The 24,089-nt window shown below is 43.9% G+C and overlaps 1 protein-coding gene across 4 annotated transcripts in view; it reads right to left on the bottom strand.

Annotated features, from left to right (window-relative positions):
- Positions 1–23,205, bottom strand: part of LOC109889077 (roquin-1) — a 33,383-nt gene extending 10,178 nt beyond the window's left edge. Inside the window, exons 1-17 of one of the 4 annotated variants that reach the window (XM_031822481.1) lie at positions 23,025–23,205; positions 15,808–16,266; positions 8,938–9,058; positions 8,191–8,433; positions 7,193–7,368; positions 5,496–5,696; positions 5,246–5,378; positions 4,806–4,924; positions 4,454–4,566; positions 3,995–4,255; positions 3,738–3,922; positions 3,170–3,537; positions 2,781–2,942; positions 2,514–2,660; positions 1,902–2,109; positions 1,570–1,814; positions 1,120–1,208 (exon numbers count right to left, since the gene is read on the bottom strand). In XM_031822481.1, the coding sequence (XP_031678341.1) occupies positions 1,120–1,208; positions 1,570–1,814; positions 1,902–2,109; positions 2,514–2,660; positions 2,781–2,942; positions 3,170–3,537; positions 3,738–3,922; positions 3,995–4,255; positions 4,454–4,566; positions 4,806–4,924; positions 5,246–5,378; positions 5,496–5,696; positions 7,193–7,368; positions 8,191–8,433; positions 8,938–9,058; positions 15,808–16,038 (3,002 nt within the window). In that variant the 5' untranslated portion in view covers positions 16,039–16,266; positions 23,025–23,205. Of the gene's footprint in view, positions 1–1,119; positions 1,209–1,569; positions 1,815–1,901; positions 2,110–2,513; positions 2,661–2,780; positions 2,943–3,169; positions 3,538–3,737; positions 3,923–3,994; positions 4,256–4,453; positions 4,567–4,805; positions 4,925–5,245; positions 5,379–5,495; positions 5,697–7,192; positions 7,369–8,190; positions 8,434–8,937; positions 9,059–15,807; positions 16,956–23,024 lie in introns of those variants that run through there. The other 3 variants (XM_031822483.1, XM_031822482.1, XM_031822484.1) reach the window with 3 other exon arrangements.
- Positions 23,206–24,089: the final 884 nt, after the last annotated feature.

Genomic DNA, 24,089 nt, shown 5'->3' with positions numbered 1-24,089 from the left:
GCCTGCAGGAAGGGTACCACATGAGGGAGGAGGATGTTTCACATGTAACTCACAGAGTTGAGATGGACTGAGCTTGTTATTGCAGGCAGATGATGATGTGACACACCATGACGGACCCTGTAACGCTCATTCCTTCGACAATAAATGCGAATCCGACCATCACCTCTGGTGAGACAAAACCGTGACTTGTCAGTGAAGAGCCCTTTTTGCCAGTCCTGTCTAGTCCAGCGACGGTGGGTGTGTGCCCATAGGCGTCGTTGTTGCCGGTGATGTCTGGTGAGGACCTGCCTCTCTCTCTCAGCCCATTAATGACAGTCTGAGCACTGATGGAGGGATTGTGCGTTCCTGGTGTAACTTGGGCAGTTGTTGTTGCCATCCTGTACTTGTCCCGCAGGTGTGATGTTCGGATGTACCGATCCTATGCAGGTGTTACACGTGGTCTGCCACTGCGAGGACGATCAGCTGTCTGTCCTGTCTCCCTGTAGCGCTGTCTTAGGCGTCTCACAGTACGGACATTGCAATTTATTGCCCTGGCCACATCTGCAGTCCTCATGCCTCCTTGCAGCATGCCTAAGGCACATTCACACAGATGAGCAGGGACCCTGGGCATCTTTCTTTTGGTGTTTTCCAGAGTCAGTAGAAAGGCCTCTTTAGTGTCCTAAGTTTTCATAACTGTGACCTTAATTTCCTACCGTCTGTCTGTAAGCTGTTAGTGTCTTAACGACTGTTCCACAGGTGCATGTTCATTAATTGCTTATGGTTCATTGAACAAGCATTGGAAACAGTATTTAAACCCTTCACAATGAAGATCTGTGAAGTAATTTGGATTTTTACAAATGATCTTTTTGAAAGACAGGGTCCTGAAAAAGGGACGTTTCTTTGCTTGCCGAGTTTACTTTTGGTAATGTAGTGTATTTTACAGCATCAAATGGCAGTAGTTTGTAACTTCTTATATTTAAAAAGCCATTTCAAAACAATGTGAGAAAATGTGGGTAATTTCTAAGACAGCATTTCTTATCTTAGATATTTTGTTTGAGGGAGAATTCTGGAGCAAATTTAACGGTTCCTTATGGCACAGCAGTTGAGATGAACAAACTACTCTTGCTGTGTGCCGTTTACCTGAGGACCAACGAGTGCTCCGCTCTCTGCCAGTTCTCAGTGGGCTTCAGCTTATTCGCCCCACTCCCATCATGACTCACAAGGTGCTCCTGCAAGGGGACAATGGCACCACTGTCAGTTCACCACAATAGTGACTGGGAGACAATGCTTGTACATTTGAGAGTGTACATCAATATTGTCTCAGAAGAAAAGCTTTCAAGCTGCACTTGTTGGGCTCGGTTGTGTTTCACTCTTTCATATTTTATAAGTGGGATAGCAGTAGCAGTGACATTAGCCCAGGGCTCCTTCAGCCCTGCCCGTGTTCACATTGCCGTTTTAGAGATCAAAGCAGGCTGTGTGTGTGTGTGTGTGTGTGTGCGCGCACGTATATATATATATATATATATATATATATATATATATTTCTCCCTCTCCATTTGTCCATCTCTGTGCCGCTCTGTCTCTCCTCACCAGGGCTATCTGGCGGGTCCTCTTGCCGATCTCCCTCTCCACATGGTGGAGCTCCAGGCTCAGCTGTTGGCTGGAGATGTTCCCTGACGACCACTCCTCCGGGCTGGGATGGTCCGCCTGGGCAGTCTGCTTGTTGATCTGCTGATTGACCTGCTGGAGCTCCATCGTCAGCTGCTCCCTCTCCTTGACTGGCCGTTCACTGAGGTGGGCCTGAGGGGGCTGGATGTACCCGGCAGCACCCCACCCTGCAGGGGGACAACAAGAGCCAGTCAGACTCTGCGAAATGCAGCGAACAGAGCAAAACCCAAAAGGTGTGCGAGTTCTCGCTGTACCTGTTGCAGCGCCGTGTTTGGGGCCATTGGTCCCCTGTGAGAGGGTCATGGCCTGCCCCGGCCCAGCAGTCAAGTAGCCCGACTTGGGGGTGCGGGAGATCACCCCGAAGCGTGACACGGTGGGCAGAGAGCCGAAGGGGATGATAGGGTCGTCATCTCTGGCCTCTGCAGCCCTGCGCCTGCCTTCCACACCTTTCCCCTCAGCATTCTACAACACCCATAGAGGCCACAACCAGTGGAATTAGTTATATAATGTTGCATAGAGAAACTACCAGACCCACTCCAGTGAAAACTGTAGTTGAAGGAGTATTTGTTGAGTTTAACCGTGTTCTCAATAAATCTCAGCACTTCTATTGGCTTCTGGTGACCTTTGATTAGTACATAAGGTGCAAGTAACCTTTAATCAGTCAACATGGTGTAAAAGGAAAAAAAGCTATAGAATAGTTAACATCTGTCAAAGAAGAAAAAATGCAAACAGATGTTTCACCTATTGCAAGACAATGAGCTTTGGACAATGTTTTGAGCTTTAGATAGATTTGGTATGTTAAAAAGCAGTCAAGCTTTACAAACAAACAGGACATTGAATGGGATTAGATAATTAATGACACTCACCATCCTCTCCATACTGTCTCTGGACTTCCCCTCCTTGCTGCCAATGTAGGAGCCGATAGTGTCACATGACCAAGGAGAGTACTGGCTCGCGTAGTCTGGCTCGCGGTACTTTGAAAACGCTTGTGAGTTTTCCAAATACTGCTGTTGCTGTGATACAAACACAGTATTTTTAAATCGACCTATTCTTTGAAGTAACTAACTGCGGTGACAGCACCTGGGGCTACCACTGAATATAACCACAGACACCAGCCGAGAGTTCCCTCTTACCTCCTGTGTGTAGTTGGACTCGTAGTGGTGTGGCAGAGTAGGTGAGGGGGCGAAGGGTGGGGGAGTGACCTGCTTCCCGTCTTCCAGCTGGGCCATGATCTCCTGGCGTCGGCGGTGCAAGTAGTCCAGACTGGGAGTGGGCTGGGGCCGGCTGTAAGACTCCTGTACAACAGGACATGTGGACACTTTTACTGTAGTGCACTTTTGCAGTGATGGAAATAAATTTTTGAAGTGGATTTATCCTGAACACTTATTGTGATTAGCTGAATAAGGTAATTTACTCAATCTGAGTAAGGCTGATGACTGAACTACTAAAAAGTAATTGCATTAGTGGCATAGTAATGTATACTGTCCTTTAGCAGAGCCTCGTACTGCAGACCTGTTCTTACCCTGGGGGTGTAGGGCCTCACGTGGCTGGGGTGGGGGCCAGAGGGGTGGTAACCCTCAGGAAGGTATCTTTCTCTGGAGGCCTCGTCCGCAGGCATGGAGGGGTCCTCCCGGTGGGAATAGGACTGTGGTGGTGGAGGGGGGTAGGCGGGGTGTCGACGGCCGTCATAATGCGGAGGAGGCGCAAACCCTTGGGGGTTGGCATTGGAGAAGTGGGAACTCGAGAGCTGAGGGGGAGGGGGACACTGGCGCTCCTGGGGGTAGGTGCCGGGGTAGGGGGGCAAGGCCGGGTCGTTGGTGGGAGGGGGGTTTCGGATGTAGCGAGGCTGGGGTGGGTACTGAGAGGGCTGGTAGGGGTAGGGGGGGTTACCTGACAGGACACAGAATAGTGACAACATGATTGGTATTAGATAAGCACAATGAAACCACACGACTGGGAGATATACAAGTCCAATTGCTCCCAGAGAGAAACAGTTTTTAAATCAGCTGATGAGTCATAAGCCCGAGATACATCTACACAAAAAAAAAGAAGGAAATCACAACAAAAAAGTATAGTTTGTGCTGCCTTACCTGGGGCGTTCTGGGAGGCCTCATACTGCAGGGCTGATGGAGGTGCCCTGGGCTCAGGGGGGTAGAAAAGTTCTCCCTGCTGAGGGGGGTACATGGAGGGCCTCCTGGGCATCTGCTTGTGCATGGCCAGGTGGTCCACTGCCATCCTGGGATGGGCCATGGCCCGATTGGGCACCGGGTCCAGTCTGAGAAAGACAAAGGATTTCAGTGTGTGTGTGTGTGTGTGTGACAGATGCTGTGTATGTCCATCTACTCACAAGTCTGGAGGAGAGCTGGGGGCACTTAGGCTTCCCTGGGACTTCCGCATCATGGTCTCGTAGGAGGGGTCGGCACCACGGGAGATGAGCTGGGGCAGGGCGGAGCCTGTGACCGACGCCACCATGCCATTCGTCAAGCCCTTGTGTGCCAGCCCCTCCAGCATCCCCACCTCCTCGGGCAATAGGCCAACCTCGTTCAGCTGCGTCAGGGATAAGCTGAGGGGCCGGCGGGCAGCCAGTCGCTTGTTCATCTTACGGTACCTTCAGAAAGAAGGAGAAAGACATGGTTAGTGAAAGAGGTTTCAACACCTGTGTCTGGCCTAATGATTGCTGTCACACTAGCAGTGCTGAATTGAACTTTCCACCAAACATCAATACATAATGTACCGTTAAGTAAAATGTGGATTCTGTCCAATGATCCCCCATTGGGAGTGTCTCAGGGTGTAGAGTTGTACTCACTTTTCTAGCTCGTCCTGAGAGTGGGCGAAGGTGCAGCTGGTTCCTCGAGGACAGCCCCCCTTCTGCTTCATGTCCCGACACATGTACGTCTTGTATTTACTGTGCTGGGGTGGCTGGGGAAATGTTAAAATTGACAAACCAAAATATGTTGTTATTGTTATGGTCATAAACCAACAGACAACCATAGACTGCCATTACTAGTATCATTCCAGAGTCAAACATGGGTCGTGTTCATCAGGCAGAAAAATGACGTATCATGCCCTAATGAACATGACCCTGGCATTACCTAGAATTTCAGACCTGTTCTATTGATTTAGATCTTATTTTGAGGTATGGGTTTCTAGATTCAGACCTGTTGTGGGTCGCTCCCCTTCTTGCTGTGGTTCTGGATGAAGTCCACCAGGCCGTGTACCACAGTCTTCACTGCCACCAAGCCCGTGTCCAGCAGCTCCCACGTGGGGGGAGGGGAGTCTAAGATGGAGGACAAGACAGGTATTTTTCAGTTAGATGCGTTATACCTGGAAGAGCACTAACAGGCACTATGAATGTACGGCACAATGTTGCTTACATTTAAAAAAGCATTTCAATTTGGGTTTCTTTTACTGAGCTGAAAAGGTATACAACTTACTCCACATTTTTAAAGTGAGAGTGTTGATGGCTTCTCACACGGCTGAGCCGAATCAAGCCAAATAAAGCTGTACTGAGCTGACAATAAAATAGAGCCAGCACAGTTCGGTCCGGGTCGGCACAATACTGTAAAAAGGGTAGTGGTGCGATGTAAAATGGAGCAACCTGGACTTGGGTCGATGTTGGCTAGCAGCTCCAGGTGTGGTCGCAGGCGGTTCAGGTTGGCCGGGTCACCTGTCCTCTGCAGGGCGATGGTCAGCTCCTGAACACTCTGAGCAAACGACGCTGGCGTCTGCAACTGACACACACACACAAAATCCCTGTTCAATTTACAGCAACACCACTATGGCTAGGATAACAGTCATGTTATAGCAAAATGTGGTCCATCACATAAAAACACACACTTCCTACACACCTTGTCAATGATGGACTGCATGTGGGACTTGTGCGACTGGTCCCCGTAGAGCAGGGAAGACCACTGGTCAGGGGCGATGCGGAGGCCCCCCTCCATTGCGATCTGGACGATCTGGGAGTCGTGTTCGCGCCGCAGCGCCTCGTACGTCCAGAAGTCCTCCTTCAACTGCATCAGGGACGAGTCCTCGTCACGCTTGGTCACCTGAATACACGGGATGACAGAGGACAAAATCAGGGCAGATACATCTGAGTTGTGCTTATTAGACTGACTACACAGATAGGAAGAAAATGCACTGAAAGGGACTGGGAGGACTTACCTCCCATTTTCATTTTCTGTTCAAAAGTTTTAAAACCTTTTCAGTTGCGTGCCCTAAAGCAGTAGTCTCTAAAGGAGCTGCACTGCATGGCCTATGCTGGTCTTAGAATCATGTAATAAGAATTAACAATTTGGTGGGAAAATGCTCCATTACTTTCTACTGAATGAGGACATCTAGTGGAAGACATAGGAAGTGTTTCCAGATCCATAACTTGTTGGGAAGGGAGGGGGCGATGACGTCAAAGTTGCCCCAACTTTCAGGATTTCAAAACTAGTTTGCAAGATTGCCTGCCCTGTGAGTTCTGTTATACTCAGACATAATTCAAACGGTTTTAGAAACTTCAGAGTGTTTTCTATCCAATATTAATTATAATATGCATATATTAGCAATTGAGGACAGATTTTGATGCAGTTCACTATGGGCACACAATTCATCCAAAGGGGAAATACTGCCCCCTATCCTTAACAAGTTTTAAGACAAAGGTCAGTCAATGCGGAAAATGTCAAGGACTTTGAACTGGCTCTCATGAGGACCACCAAAGGAAAGGAATACCCAAAGTTACTTCTGCCGCAGAGTATAAATTCATTAGAGTTACCAGCCTCAGAAATTGCAGCCCAAATAAATGCTTCACAGACACATCTCAACATCAACAGTTCAGAGGAGACTGCGTCGATCAGGTCTTCATGGATGAATTTCTGCAAAGAAACCACTACTAAAAAGGACACCAATAAGAAGAAGAGACTTGCTTGGGTCAAGAAGCAATGGACATTAGACCAGCGGAAATCTGTCCTTTTGGTCTGAGTCCAAATTTTAGATTTTTGGTTCCAACCACCGTGTCTTTGTGAGACACAGAGTAGGTGAACGGATGATCGCCGCATGTGTGGTTTCCACCGTAAAGCATGAAGGAGGATGTGTGATGGTGCTTTGCTGGTGACACTGATTTATTTTGAATTCAAGGCACACTTAATCAGCATGGCTACCACAGCGGTACACCATCCCATCATTTGTTTTTCAACAGGACAATGACCCAACACACCTCCAGGCTGTGTAAGGGCTATTTGACCAAGGAGAGTAATGGAGTGCTGCATCAGATGACCTGGCCTCCAATCACCCGACCTCAACCCAATTGAGATGGTTTGGGATGAGTTGGACCGCAGAGTGAAGGAAAAGCAGCCAACAAGTGCCCAGCATATGTGGGAACTCCAAGACTGTTGGAAAAGCATTCCAGGTGAAGCTGGTTGAGAATGCCAAGAGTGTGCAAAGCTGTCATCAAGGTCAAGGGTGGCTACTTTTACCTAAGTAGTATTTTACTGTGAATTTCACTTGAGTCATTTTCTATTAAGGCATCTTTACTTTGTACACCACCGTGTACAAGACCTACCTTGAAGCAGGAGGCCCTGTAGAGGAGCTGCACCACGTGGCCTATGCTGGTCTTGGAGGCCTGGGGGAAGCGTGGCTCTAACCTCTGGACCACAAACAGCACCAGGACCTTCCTGGATAGAGCGGAGCCGTCCTCCAGAGCCAAAAGCACCAGCTTCAGAGCCTCCTCCTGCATCGCTACAACAGACAGCACAACATATGCTTACCATTTTTCCTCAGATGAGATTTATTGACATGTCATTTGGGCCCAGACTTTAGATTTTATGTTCAAATAAAATGTGCCTAATTTGCGTAAATACATTGGGTGTATTTGCATATATAAAACTATTAACATAACGGGGTGGGACAGGGCTCGAACCACCTAAAACTTGCTCTGTCTACACCTACCTGCAGTCAAATGCGCTGTTGCATAAAACAAGTGTCAATAGCAGGATACTCTCAGATTAAAAATCAACATGCTCAGCTCTAGATTATATTTAAGGTGTACACACACACACTTCACATTATAGTTGAGAAGACATAATATCCCTATAATCCAAGTGTTCGTTTTCGGAAGTTGCTTTCATTTCAGAGCATCTAATTTATAATCATTTCAACTATTAAATTATATATTTTTCTCAATTCCACAAAAAATGAACACCCAACAAAATTAAGTTATCCTATTTCTTGTGATGTAAGTGTCGAGACAATGCTTTAAATCCCCAACCAAGCTTTAGCATTGTTCAAGACAAAACCGAAAGACAATGTATTCCCTTTGATCCCTGTTCATCCATTACCGGGGTGTGTATGACAGGTCATTACAAACATTTCAGAGGTTGTAACATTAACGGGGGGAAAAGAACAGGCAAGAGTACGAAAGAGTCACAGGAGTAAAATGAAAGCAAATCAATCCAGTGAGATTTAAGTGACAAATGGATTTTGCACCACTCAAAACACAGAAAAAAAGATGGCGGAGAAAGACAGAATGTCAGTGGCACGTCGCTATTGTATACGTGTTACCTGGGCCGAGAAACTGGCAGCCCCTTGCCCTGACTGCAGCCCACAGGTTGGAGGAGAGCTGCTGGGGGTTCTGGTGCTGTAGAATGAGCTCAGTGACGGTGCGCTCCCCCAGAGACCTGGCCGCCCGCGTGGCCCTCACCCGGCCCTCCTCCTCCACCAGCTGACAGTGCACCAGGGTCACCAGCTTCCTCTGCATGGGCCGACTCAGAGAACTCTGGGCGCTGCTGGTGCTCAGCCCCACACCTGGAGGAGAGGATGAAGTGTGAGAGAGGCTTATTCATAGCAACTTACAACCAGTGTGAACAATAAGGAGGAAATTGTGGAACAGCAAAACACGAGTATCAAAGCAAATGGATGAGGAGAGGAAAAGGAAAGATGAGGGAGAGAGAGAAAGCACCATTCAAGATGAGGGAGAGAGAACCATTCAAGATGAGGGAGAGAAAGCACCATTCAAGATGAGGGAGGGAAAACACCATTCAAGATGTGGGAGAAAGAGCGAAAGCACCATTCAAGATGAGGGAGAGAGAAAGCACCATTCAAGATGAGGGAGAAAGAGAGAAAGCACCATTCAAGATGATGCCTGTTAAAGCAAGAAGACTAGAATGAGGATTGTGAGTGGATAAAAAAAGGGGGAGTGGTTGAAACTGTTGCTATTAAATATGATATGTTGAGCAATTAAAGAGGCTTGTCCCACAATTCATGAGCAATGGTTGTGACTGTAGCAGGATGAGGTGGCATCTGACTGACCTCTGCTGTTGCTCAGGGGTTTCAGGTACTGAGCCAGCTCCTCCACACACTCACTGGCTTTCTCATAGTGGGCTATGTCCTCTGCCCCTGTCACCAAGGTGGTCGGCTGCCGTTTGGGCACCTGGGGAGAGAAAATAATACACCAAGGTCAAAACACACACGTTGAAATGCAGCTTACATTTACAGTGTGTGTGTGCAAAAAGAGAGAAACAAATACTTAAATCTATAGCTAGAGGACTCCTGATATCTCCAGGAGTGATAAGTATAATTTGAGTTGCTGTCTAGTAGTCTTTTTGCTATCTAGGGCCATCTGCTTTAAGTGCTGTATGTCTCCCCAGTTGCGTACTTGTGGTGTGAACTGCTGACTGCTCATAACTTGCAGATGATTGTTGACACATCAACCAGGATAAAGGGGCAGGGCAATTTGTGACTGTTGAGGTTTTGGTAATCAGTGTCAGCGGCGGTCTCGTTGTCAAAACGAAGACCGTTGCCGAAACAAAGACCGTTCTGCAGATTTATTGGAGGAAGGAAAGAGGGCTCCACTCTCACTTAAGTATCTTACCTAGTCATTTTCAGATTCTCATTTTGTAGCTTTGGCAACTGTGTGCGCGTGTGTGTTTTCTATCCCAGTTCCCTCCTCTCCCTGTAGGCATTAGACACTCCCCACCCCTTGGCTGCAACCCTTCTAATTTAATGTACCTAATGTATCTTTTTAAATGAATTTATCTTGTTAACACTTTGTTCTAGCTAGCTATTTGTGTAGGTAGCTATCAAGTAAACGCAATGATAATTGCAACCCATGTGGAATCCTGCACTCCGGCAGCATCCTGCGGTCAAGAACGCTGAGTTTCTCACCCTATGCTGCCCTTCAGTCCATTTGACTTTTTGGCCCTGACGAAGACATGGATCACCCCAGAGAATACTGCTTCCACAGCTGCTCTCTCTGGGGCTGCGTGCTACACCGCTGCTTATAAGTTAGGTATAATTATAAGAAATCTAAGATGTGTCAAATTATATCTAGCTCGGAGCTCCAGCTGTGCATTTGGTTTGCTAACTTGCTAGCTAAGTGGCTAGGCGTCAAAAATCAAGCCTCTTGGTTACAGCATTCAATCCTTCCCTGGTCAAGATCCTTGTTGCCTAAATAGTTTTGTACTTCAATTATTATTATTTTTTAATTATGTGCACATCTGTTAATACTGTATACCCTGGTATGGAACAGAAACTGTACGAAAATGTGGATATCGCCCAACCCTATCGCACACCAGGTACCCTTTTGAGAGTTCCTCAAAGTGCTTGACACCTTGATAATCTAACTTTCTGATGATGGCTCACTGCTCTTCATACTTCGCAACTTCCAACCATTTTTATTTTATTTCACCTTTATTTAACCAGGTAGGCTAGTTGAGAACACCTTTATTTAACCAGGTAGGCTAGTTGAGAACACCTTTATTTAACCAGGTAGGCTAGCTGAGAACAAGTTCTCATTTGCAACTACGACCTGGCCAAGATAAAGCATAGCAGTGTGAACAGACAACACAGAGCTACACATGGAATAAACAATTAACAAGTCAATAACACAGTAGAAAAAAAAGGGGAGTCTATATACATTGTGTGCAAAAGGCATGAGGAGGTAGGCGAATAATTACAATTTTGCAGATTAACACTGGAGTGATAAATGATCAGATGGTCATGTACAGGTAGAGATATTGGTGTGCAAAAGAGCAGAAAAGTAACTAAATAAAAACAGTATGGGGATGAGGTAGGTAAAAATGGGTGGGCTATTTACAGATAGACTATGTACAGCTGCAGCGATCGGTTAGCTGCTCAGATAGCAGATGTTTTAAGTTGGTGAGGGAGATAAAAGTCTCCAACTTTGTTTTTGCAATTCGTTCCAGTCACCAGCAGCAGAGAACTGGAACGAAAGGCGGCCAAATGAGGTGTTGGCTTTAGGGATGATCAGTGAGATGCACCTGCTGGAGCGCGTGCTACGGATGGGTGTTGCCATCGTGACCAGTGAACTGAGATAAGGCGGAGCTTTACCTAGCATGGACTTGTAGATGACCTGGAACCATTTTCCACCTTCTCCCCCAATCATCCACCCGCTCCCTGCGAACGACTGTCAACCGCTTTGAAAAATCCTGCGACTAGTGAGGCCTGGCCACCCAACAACCTGCCCGCTTGTCCCCATCACCTCCTTCAGACCTTCTCTGGAGACCTTCTCCCATTCTTCACTGCCCTCATCACTGTCTGCATCCCTTCAAGAAACCAACACTCGACCCCTGACGTCAAAAAAAGGACGGTATCACTTCTTGCTTTTCTTTCCAAAACACTTGTGCGCACCGTCTGACCAGCTCTCTCAGAACAATATCCTTGACCCTAACCAGTCAGGCTTCAAGATGGGTCACTTAACCGAGATCGGTTCTCTTCTCTTTGTCACGGAGGCTCTCCGCAGTGCCAAAACTGACTCTCTCTGTTCTCATCCTCCTAGATCTATCTGCTGCCTTTGACACCGTGAACCATCAGAATCTCCTCCTCACCCTCTCAGGGCTGAGTGTATCAAGCTCTACACACTCTTTGATTGCATCCTACCTGGCAGGCCGCTCCTACGAGGTGACATGGAGAGGATCTGTGTCTGCACCACATACTCTCACTACTGGTGTCCCTCAGGGCTCGGTTCTAGACCCTCTCCTTTTCACGCTATTACACAAAGTCACTCAGTTGCATCATATCCTCACATGGTCTCTCCTATCATTGGTATGTGGATTGCCCTCAACTACTTTTATCTTTCTGACACCCAGGTGGTGACATGCATCTCCACTCCACATCTCTACTGCCTGGCAGATATCTCAGCTTGGATGTCGGTTCACCACCTCAAGCTCAACGTCGACATGACGGAGCTGCTCTTCCTTCCGGGGAAGGCCTGCCCTCTCAAAGACCTCTCAATCACAGTTGACACCTCCGCGGTGTCCCCCTCGCAGAGTGCAAAGAACCTTGGTGTGACCCTGGACAACACCCTATCATTCTCTGCAAACATCAAAGCAATGACTCGCTCCTGCTCTACAACATCCATAGAGTACGACCCTAAGGCACACAGGAAGCGCCGCAGGTCCTAATCCAGGCACTTGCCCTCTCCCGTCTGGATTACTGCAACTCACTGTTGGCTGGGCTCCCCGCTTGTGCCATCAAACCCCTGAGAATGATCCAAAACGCTGCAGCCCGCCTGGTGTTCAACCTTCCTAAATTCCCTCCTCTGTAGACTCCACTGGCTTCCAGTCGAAGCTCGGATCCACTACAAGGCCATGGTACATGCCTACGGACAGAGTCCCTACCTTAAGGTTCTGCTCAAACCCTACACATCAACCCAAGTACTGTTCTGCCCCCATCCCTACGGGAGGGCAGCTCCCACTCAGCCCAAGCTCTTCTCCGTCCTGGCACCTCAATGGTGAAACCAGCTTCCCCCTGAAGCTAGGGCAGCAGAGTCCCTGTCCATCTTCTTAACACATCTGAAATATCCCAAATGGGGAATATAGTGAGATGGTTCAGAACGCTCCTTAAACAATCCATAAGAAGCACAATCCTGAAAATGGTCTCCGCAAACATCTGACACATGATCGAATGAACCGTCGATTGCAACCTGACAAACAAGTGTAAATGACCCCCCCTCACAGAAGTGTGGGGATGGGATAGTATCTAGTAAAACTAAGTGCATGCTCTTCAACTGATTGCTCCCCCCGCACGACTAGCATCACTACTCTGGACGTTTCTGACCTAGAATATGTGGACAACTACAAATACCTAGGTGTCTGGTTAGACTGTAAACTCTCCTTCCACGTTCACATTAAACATCTCCAATCCAAAATTAAATCTAGAATGGGCTTCCTATTTCGCAACAAAGCCTCCTTCACTCATGCTGCCAAACATACCCTCGTAAAACGGACTATCCTACCGATCCTTGACTTCGGCGATGTCATTTGCAAAATAGCCCCCAACACTCTACTTAGTAAACTGGATGTAGTCTATCACAGTGCCATCCCTTTTTGTCACCAAAGCCCCATATACTACCCACCACTGCGACCTGTATGCTCTCGTTGGCTGGCCCTCACTACATATTCGGAGCCAGTGGGTTTGGCGACATGTCATCTATAAGTCTTTGCTCGGTAAAGTTCCACCTTATCTCAGCTCACTGGTCACCATAGTAACACCCACCCGTAGCACACGCTCCAGCAGGTATATTTCACTGGTCATCCCCAAAGCCAACACTTCCTTTGGCTGCCTCTCCTTCCAGTTCTCTGCTGCCAATGACTGGAACGAATTGCAAAAAAAATCACTGAAGCCTTATATTGCCCTCTCTAACTTTAAGCATAGGCTGTCAGAGCACTTACCAATCACTGTACCTGTACACAGCCAATCTGTAAATAGCACACCCTACTACCTCATCTCCATATTGTAACTTACCCTCTTGCTCTTTTGTACCTCAGTATCTCTACTTGCACATCATCTGCACATCTATCACTCCAGTGTTAATGCTAAATTGTAATTATTTCACCACTATGGCCTATTTATTGCCTACCTCCCTACATTTGCACACACTCTACATACATTTTTCCCCCTAATTTTGTTATTGACTGTACGTTTGTGTAATTCTGTGTTGCACTGCTTTGCTTTATCTTGGCTAGGTCACAGTTGTACATGAGAACTTGTTCTCAACTGGCCTACCTGGTTAAATAAAGGTAAAATAATTATAAATAAACAAATCTGCAGGGTTCTTCTAAGACTTTGGTATCAACAGAAGATTTGTACGCCAAAGGATTGAGATATTGCCCCAAGAGTCTATCCAGATTGCCTGGCATTCATATCCAATGGGGGTGCATTGTAGCCTGGTCCCAGATAATGTGTGGGCGTGACCATTAGAGTTGGTCAGACAGTACAAACAGATTTAGGACTCAGTATACTGTGCCATCATTTCCCAAAAGCCAGAGTAGAGAACAAGCCATCCAAAACAGGAAGTTATTTACATCCAGTATCTTTTGAACCACTTGATAGGGACAGATCTAGTTTCCCTTTTCCTCATATCAGAGAACTAAAGGGCACTCTTGTATGTGTCGTGAGAACACAAACACAGATGTGACACGTGTGCGTACACACACACTAAGAGAAATACACAGGCAGTCTCACACGGTCAGTGTAGTCTTCCCCTTTCATGTGCTTGTGGATGAAACTGCAATAGTTCGCAGAGAAATCAAATGCAGACCTTTGTGAGCTCCTTTTCAAAGGCTGTTTGTTTGGGATTATGGAGGCAAAAATAACACCAGCCAAATGCTGGTAGATTTTGGCACTGGCTGGGAAATGTCTAAGCTTACCAGCCATATTGGCAGATGTTCCCAAATGCTCTGGGTGACCTTAATGCAAAAAAACAACATTTGAGTGTGTGTGGGTCAGCCCTGGAAGGGGTGAAAGCAGGGTGGGGTACAGCATAGGTTTAATATTTGATTCAAACAATAGAGAGATGAAGACCACTGACACAGGTCTAGAACACACTGAAATACACTTAGCCCAAAGGCTGGCAGATGGCAATATTGAGTCGTTTCCATCTTACCGACAAACGCATTGTATGCAGCCGGCAATACACTCGTATCCCCTGTGGACCGGTTCGTACCTAAAAGATTCTCCATTCAGGCTGCAAAGCCATTGACTTCCCCGTTAACTAGATTTTTTTTAAACGCGAGGGGACATACATACTTTCCTTTATGAAACACAATTTTCCACAACCATGCTGAAGTGGCTAACGCCTAGAAATGCTAGTCCCGGAAGTTGCGTATCGCATTCTGCCAATCAGGTTGCAGCAGTCTGTTGTTTACCCCTGACTGAAAGCAGGGCACAATATCAGGAAGTTGCATTAGCCACCATCATGGCGTTGGCCACTCCCCCATAAAGGCCTGATTGGTGGAGTGCTGCAGAGATGGGAGAACCTTCCAGAAGGACAACCATCGCCACAGAGGAACTCTGGAGCTTTGTCAGAATGACCATTGGGTTTTTGGTCACCACCCTGACCAAGGCCTTTCTCCCCCGATTGCTCAGTTTAGACAGGCGGCCAGCTCTAGGAAGAGTCTTGGTGGTTCCAAACTTCCATTGAAGAATGATGGAGGTCACTGTGTTCTTGAGGACCTTCAATGCTGCAGAAATATTTTGGTACCCTTCCCCAGATCTGTGCCTCGACACAATCCTGTCTCTGAGCCCTACGGACAATTCCTTTGACCTCATGGCTTGGATTTTATTCTGACATGCACTGTCAACCTTGGGACCTTACATACACAGGTGTGTGCCTTTCCAAATAATGTCCAATCAATTGAATTTACAACAGGTGGACTCCAATCAAGTTGTAGAAACATCAAGGATGAGAAATGGAAACAGGATGCACCGGAGTTCAAATTTAAGTCTCACAGCAAAGGGTCTGAATAATTACGTAAATAAAGTAGTTTTATGTTTAATACATTTCCTAAAAGTTCTAAAAACCTGTTTTCACTTTGTCAATATGGGGTATTGTGTGTAGATTGAAGGAAAACATTCTAAATCAATTTAAGAATAAGGCTGTAACGTAACAAAATGTAATGAAATTCAAGGGGTCTGAATATTTTCCAAATGCACTGTATTATCTCAACTACCTCGTAACCCTGCACATTGACTCGGTACCTCTTGTGTATCTAGCCTTGTTATTTTTATTTGTGTTACTATTTTTATTTGCTAATTTTCTTACTTTTTAAAACTGCATTGTTGGGAAAGTGCTTGTAAGTATTTCAGTCAAATATACACCCGTTGTATAGCCTTGCCTAGCATCTCACCTGAGTAGTACCAACCTAGCGTCTGTCTCACCTGTCCTCCCACCAGCTGCAGCAGGGCTGTGTTGACTGGCAGCAGCTCAATGTCGGTGGCGATAGCCGTCTGGTCGAAGGGGCAGGCCTTGCGATGCAGCTTGTTCAGACACATCTTGCAGACTGTGTGGCCGCAGCCCAGGCTGATGGGCTTGCGGAGGCTCTCCTCGAACAGCTGTGTGCAGATGGGACACAGCAGGAATTCCGTCCATTGCGGCGCTTGCACAGGCATCGTCACCCACGGAGGTCTCTGGGGGAAGCACTGTAGCTTCGACGGATGCTTTCTTTTTCAAAGAAAGGTAGATCCTAAAGTGTTGTCGCGTGGGGTTTGTTTTCTTTTCGAAAAAACAGAGTGATGCAAAAGATCTGACAGATTCCACTGTAATAAAATAAAACTATTCCGAACATCAATTTTCATCTAATTGTTCAGACATTATGAACACTCAGTATGTGGTATGACCTGAAAGACAAAGTGAAACAGAACAGTAAGCATTTCAACTGCATACACCAAACGGGAAACAGGTTAAACATGTGGGAAGAAAAAAACATTAACATTTGCTTAACTACCCAACGATGTTCTGAACTTGATTCACCTGGCTGCCCTTCCAGTAAAAGGACAAAACCAGCAGGATGTCAAAAAACATCCCGATTTGTCTTCACACTGGGGTCAGGGAGTGTTGGGGTGTTCCCTGCCCCAGCAGCAGTGTTCATTAAATGCCAGAAGGCTGATTATTTACTTGTTCCGGCTATTTTAGGACCCTCCCTAGTCCAATAACAAGCACTCATCTCAAAACAGGAAGTTTGGGGTTTCAATGGGGAGTGACAGCATCTTGTTGCTGCATAAGAACAGGTTACTATAACTGAATGTCCACATTTCAGCTACAGCAAGTGAACCCCTAGGCTAGATGTTCAACCTGGCCTCAGGGCAATCCGGAAGATTTGGTACGCAAATATGTTCGCCTTCATTTAGTATGATACATTACGAATGGAATAGCAGTCGTACAATAATCATACGACTTACCTGGTCGTACAAAAGCATACGGATTAAATGACATAACTTATCATAAATCTTGGAGGACGTGTAGTATTATACACTGAGTGTACAAAACATTACGAACACATCTTTCCATGAGACTGACCAGGTGAAACCAAGAGAAAGCTATGATCCTTTATTGATGTCACTTGTTACATCCACTTCAAAATCAGTGTAGATGAAGGGAAGAAGACAGGTTTAAGAAGAATTTTTAAGCCTTGAGACAAATGAGACATGGATTGTTTATGTGCAAGACAAAATATTTAAGTGTCTTTGAACAGGGTATGGTAGTAGGTGCCAGGCGTACCAGTTTGAGTGTGTCAAGAACTGCAACTCTGCTGGGTTTTTCCACTTTAAAACTGTTTCCCCATGTGTATCAAGAATGATCCAACACCCAAAAGACATCCAGCTAATGTGACACAACTGTGGGAATCATGGAGCCAACATGAGCCAGCATTCCTGTGGAACGCTTGACACCTTGTAGCAGGCCCTGACAAATTGAGGCTGTTCTAAGGGCAAAGGCGGGTGCAAATCAATATTAGGAAGGTGTTCCTAATGTTTTTTACACTCAGTACATCTTTCTCTGAAATCTGGTTGTGTTGTAACAAAGGAGAATAACAGGGAGAATTTATGTTGGTGGTTAAGAGAACTACAACGACAAAGGTTAGGAGAATTTCATTAAAGGACAATTCTGCAACTTTTCAACCTCCTATTCATTATGCTCTAGCACCAGTCTAAATATGTAACAATGGTACGTTTCTACATTACCTTCATAAAGTATTCACACACCTTGACATTCTCCACATTGTGGTGTTAAACAGTAGGATTAAAATAGATTTAATTGTCAACTATCTACACAAAACTATCTACTCTAATGAAAGTGGCATAAAAATTCTAACATTTGTTAAAAAATAAAACACTAATATATCTTGATTAGATGAGTATTCAACCCCCTGAGTCAATACATGTTAAAAATCACCTTTGGCTGTGATTACAGCTGAGAGTCTTTCTGGGTAAGTCTCCAAGAGCTTTCCAAACATGGATTGTGCAACATTTGCCCATTATTCTTTTCAAAATTCTTCAAGTTCTGTCAAATTGGCTGTTGATCATTGCTAGACAACTATTTTCAGGTCACGAACCTCCCTGGTCTTTGTGGTTGAATTTCACTGCTCGACTGAGGGACCTTACAGATAATTGGGTGGGGTACAGAGATGTCGTCATTCAAAACTCATGTTAAACACTTATTGCAGAGTCCATGCAATTTATACTACCAGTCAAAAGTTGTCGAACACATACTCATTCAAGTTTTTGTATTTATTTTTAAACTAATTTCTACATTGTAGAATAATAGTGAAGACATCGAAACTATGAAATAACACATGGAATCATGTAATAATAGTGAAGGAAAAGCAGACAAGTGCTCAGCTTATGTGGGAACTCCTTCAAGACTGTTGGAAAAGCATTCCAGGTGAAGCTAGTTGAGAGAATGCCAAGAGTGTGCAAAGCTGTCAAAGGCAGTGGCTGGCTATTTGAGGAATCTCAAATATATTTTGATTTGTTTAACAATTTTTTGGTTACTACATGATTCCATGTGTGTTATTTCATAGTTTTGATGTCTTCACTATTATTCTACAATGTAGAAAATAGTAAAAAGAAAAGAAAAGCCCTTGAAGGAGTAGGTGTCCTAAAACTTTTGACCACTAGTGTATGTAACTAGTTAAGCAAATGTTTTATCCTGAACTTATTTAGGCTTGCCATAAGGGGTTGAATACTTAACTCAAGACATTTCAGCTTTTATCCTGAACTTGTGCCTTTTCAGCTTTTAATTATTTATTAAACTTGTAAAATGTCTAAAAACATGATTCCACTTTGACATTATGGGGTACTGTGTGTAGGCCAGTGCCTTTGAAAGTTGACATTTCAACTTTCAAATGGTACCACAAAGAAAGGAGATCCACACATCAGAGAATCTTGAGTTGAATTGGAATATTTGTTGTTTTAAATTATACTGACAATCCTCCATAGGAAACCTATTGAAGTCATAGAAATATAGAATAGCATTACCAAGTTGTCATTTGACAGTGGGTGGACCAATGACCATCTTTGTGGTAATAATAAGAAATGAAAATGTCAATTCAATTCACCATTTAAAATTTCAATGGTGTACCAGCTAAATTACAAATGGTCGGAAGAGATTTTTTTTAAATCGTAGTATATCCGTTTTTAGATAGACGTTAAAAGGTTAAACATTTCAGAACATTGATTTAAAAACTGTTCACAAGAAACAACCCTGTTTGTAAGCTTTTAAATAATATCAAACTCAGCATTCAGGCCTAAAAGTCCCTTTCTGACCACTTCCATGGCCAAACATATATGGAAAGTTCTGTTTACATCAAAAAGGGATACTTTCAAAGAGTGAATGTAAAACTATTTAAATTCAAGCACTACATATCAAAGCATGGTGTTTCACATGACTAATATACACAAACCTAATATAGTGTGACTATCATGAAATAACCAAAGGAGTCACTCCAAAAAATCATTGTGTAATCACACGCCAACTATGAAGCATGTCTGAGCATGTAGTAGACCAAAACAAACATATGCTGCTACATGCTCACCTACTAGTCCATGTCAACTCCCTTTTCCTCTAGAAATGAATAGCAAGAACATCTAAGGATGCCAGTACAAAAAGCCTGCTGTGTAGGCCTACCTTACAAAAGTAGTGCTCTCAATAGTGACAAAGCAGTCGGTAATGAACCTTGTTCATGACAATGAACAACACTCACAGCAAAAGGAAATGAACAATATGAAGGAAATGCATCTGGTACGACATGCGTAAACAGACAGATCAGACTAGTACGGTACTGATTTTCAATGTAGAAGATACTCCCTGATGCTGGTACTGGTTAGATAGTATGCAGAGCCAGAGACATTATGCTTCCTGCATTGCTACTTTGTCTCCTGCCATGCCACTGGCTTTTGTTTTTGCCTGCACTTATCCTCGTGTCTGGTTCAAGATGGACATGTGTAATATTCAAATGACATCTTTGTTTGTGCTCCACCACTACCTCTACATTCCCTGTCTCTGCTGCATAATTTGCTTGTAGCCAGCATAAAACAAAGCCACACCTGATGTCAACAGCAGGTGTTGACGACCTGGGTGGGGATTCCACAGGCTGAAAATAGCCCAGGGGGGGTGGACTGACTGAGTTACCAATCTGAGTAAGGAAGTAGAATAGCTAACAAGCTAAGTGTTTACTTATGACACAGGAGAAGGAAACACCCCCACATTGGTGCTGAGATGAGTGGGCCAGGCAGAGGGAGTGTGTTTCCCATAAAGCCTGGGAGAGCCTAAGTGCTGGGAATTGGCTATAATACGTGTGCTGGAGCAACAGGGGCTTTTCCTCAATCAGCGATTGAGTCTGACAGACTATGATAATCTACACAGCGATGATGATAAATATCCCTGTGCGTTTTTGGGAAGGTTGACAGTCAATGAGGTCATTGTGCCTGGAACTGCTATGGTACCACTCACAATGCAGTAGCAGATGTGGAAATAATAATAAATTATTGTATCTATGGTAGCAGAAAACTGTCATTTCATCCAATGCTTCTCGACAAAACAATACCATGTCCACTGCATGTGATCTAACAAAGGGCTTAATAGATGAGTGCAGCCTATTTTTATTTTACCTTTATTTAACCAGGCAAGTCAGTTAAGAACAAATTCTTATTTTCAATGACGGCCTAGGAACAGTTAACTGCCTGTTCAGGGGCAGAACGACAGATTTGTACCTTGTCAGCTCGGGGATTTGAACTTGCAACCTTCCGGTTACTAGCCCAACGCTCTAACCACTAGGCTACCCTGCCGCCCCATATAAAATAAAAATATTTTAACTTAAAATAGGGCAAATGAGGCCAACTTCCACACAAACATTCCAGTGACGTTAATGTAAGATCCGGTACAAAAGTTTGAATTGTGTGGACCTTTGAGGACTTTGTTTTCATCTGATAAGTGTCTGCTAAATTACAAAAATGTAAATGAATGTAATAAGAGAGGCCCAGTCTCTTAACCAGAGTGACAAACAGTTAGTGCATTCATCTTATAATAGCTAGGTAGGACAACTACACCACAGTCATAGGAAGTACATTTTTCCTCAAAGTAGCTATCAGCAAAGTCATAGCAAGTAAGCAAAATATAAATAAGTGTTAGTTCAGGAAAGGCATTCTTAATTTAAAAATTAATGAATACATTTACACCCAACTTCCCCTGACAGTCTTGCTGTGATTGACTAGCCTCATTATTTTTTTGTTACTTTTTACTTTAGTCTAGTTAGTAAATATTTTCTTGACTCGATTTCTTGAACTGCATTGTTGGTTAAGGGCTTGTAAGTAAGCATTTCACGGGTAAGGTCTACCTACACCTGTTGTATTCCACACATGTGACAAATATCATTTGATTTGATAGCCTGGCCTACATACTGTGTGGTTACATTTTACACCCTCTCCCCTTGTACTCACAATCTTCCATATTCAAAATGCCATGCAAATAATGCTGCTGTGACACTGACAGAGTAATGTTGACTGTCCATATACTTGTCCTTATATAGCCATTTCACCAAGACAGAAGACTAACTGTTGAACTTTGTGATTTGCTATCCAATTGACTGTTTAATATCCAATGACTCCATGACCGTATCAGTCTCAAATAAAGTTTAGTAAGGCCTAAATCCTAGAGAACTGTAGCCACAGCAGACATACACTCATAATAAGGATGCAGATGAAAACACTCACAGCTAACATGAGTAAACAATTGTGGTCACCCTATTTGTTTTGGTAAAAAGCTGAGGGATGGGCCTGAAGAAATGTAACCATTTCTCAAATTCATAAACAGAGCCCTGACCATCCAAGAGATCAACATTATGTTTTAAACATGTTGAGGCTATACAGTGTGTGTGTACATTTACAATGTTTACAAACATTGGAGTAAAACACTTATATTTTGGGCTCTGGTGAGTTGACAGTTGAACTAAGCTCATGAGGCATTTATAAAAAGTTTTCAAGAATCAAGGGGTATAAATCATTAAAGTATAAGTCAAAAATGGATGTAACAACTGCAGATTTCCTCTTTAACGATGACTCATAAAACTAGAAGGAACTGTACCATCCTTACACAACCACTAGTCACAGGCCTAATGATTTCCCTACACTAATCAATCAATTCAATGTAGAATATATGTGATGTATTTTACCATTGTATCATCAAAACCACTTACTAGGTTTGCATAACATGTAATGAATGAGCAGTAAAGCATTAGCTATAAGCAACATATGCAGTTGCGTTTTTGTTTAGTTTCAATGTTTCCTTGTCATGCTGTTGGGTACATGAATCCAACGTCAACCTGCAAACCAAGTTTGATTGAATATCATGGAGCTCTTCCACAAGCTGTTTTCCACTTTCACAGCAGAATGATTAAATACTGTAAAGTTATTATTAGGCCTCTGAAACATATAAGCATCCATAAACATAACAAAAAAACGTATCACTACGAAGTGCAACGTAAGCAATGCTAGCGAGCTAGATGCTAAAGTTAGTTAGCTAACCTGCTAGCTGCTAGGCTAATACTTCAAAGTAGGCTTACTCGCTAATGTGAGTTTGCTTCGCCCGGCTCGTTGCGGGACGAAGCAAACGTTACCCATACTAAAATCCAAAAGCAACATTTGTCAAATGCCCTGAACCTAGCTAGCTAGTTATACCGGTTTGTCTAACTAACGTTAGCTATTGGTAATGTGTGCTTTAGCATAACTATTAGTTACAGTGCTAATTTAGCTAGTCAATACACATTAAGTGGACATTGTTAACATTAGCTAGAATAACAAGCCAACGTAAGCAAGCTATCATAAATTGACACAGCTAACGAAATATAGACCAGTTAGGTAGCTAATGTTAGCTAGTTATCAGAAACAAAAACAATTAGTTAGCTAGCTACATTTTTTTAAATATAAAGCTAGCTAGCCAGCTACACTTGACGGCTAACATGGTTAGCTACCTAACAGAACAGCTAGCTAGAAAACGTTAGCTGTACATTTGTCGCAAAAATAAAACCTGTCGAACATAATCCGACTTTAACCTAGTTAGCTAGCCGTTTATAATTTTTGTAGAACCACCATCATATACTTACAATTTCCAATTAAATGCCATCAACCTTCAGCTGTTTTTATGATAGCTAATATTTTTGTATTTCGTCGGTCGCCATGTCGACCACGTAGCTGGAACCTGGCAGTGGCAGTAATGAGCTAACTAAGGTGGCTAGCTTTTAGCTAGGCTGTGTATGTCACAGCAGCACACTATGCAAAGCTGCAAGCAAGACATACACAAATAGCAACACATCGGCAGGTTACTATAATACATTTTCTCAGAAGAAAAGGATTGCCTTACTTTCATTTACATAATTTTTAAATTAGCACATGCATATCACTTTTATTGTACATAATATGCGGTACGCTAATTGTTTTTTAGCAGAGCCATGTATAGTCAGTCCATTTTTACTCCCAGTCTCCAGAGACATAACACCATTGAAATAATTTGAATCATGTTGCTTTTGTTGTTTTTGCCATGTCCTCCCCGCTTTTTTCCACGAATTGGTATTTTGACCAATCACATTAGATCTTTCACATCTGCTCTTTTTTTAAAGCTGAACTGATTGGTCAAACAAAATATCAGAATTTGGCTGCCTGTCTAAACGCAGCAGCAGTGACTTATTATACACATCAAGCATACATTAGTAGAATACCACGGAGTTACATAATCGTGAGGTTTTTATATGATTACTATTTGTAGCCCTTAAAAAGGTCTCAACAGTTCCGATTTGGGAGACACTTTGAAATGTCCATCAAGTAGTCAGTGAAGCTTGATGGTATTTATTTGCTTGGTACCAATATGTGTAAGCATATCTGACACTACTATTGATCATGGTCAGCATTAGTCACTCTGAAATATCTGATGAAGTATACTTTTATTGAACTTGTTTGCTACTGTTGTCACACTAGTCACAGTTTTATATATACCGAGTGTACAAAACACCTTCCTAATGTTGAGTTGCAAAGATCTGTTATTGTACTCTCCTGTCATTGAAACACACACACACACAACTAGAGGCCTACGGTTTGAAAAGGTATTTTTGTTTTGAGGGTTAGTGTATTGAACACAGAGAGACCCATACCTTTACCATTTTCATTCTGATACC

The sequence above is a fragment of the Oncorhynchus kisutch genome, linkage group LG4 (assembly GCF_002021735.2).
Source record: "Oncorhynchus kisutch isolate 150728-3 linkage group LG4, Okis_V2, whole genome shotgun sequence".
Taxonomy (NCBI): Eukaryota; Metazoa; Chordata; class Actinopteri; order Salmoniformes; family Salmonidae; genus Oncorhynchus; species Oncorhynchus kisutch.
Note: the sequence above shows the minus strand (reverse complement) of the source record. Positions and strands in the feature narration are given on the sequence as shown.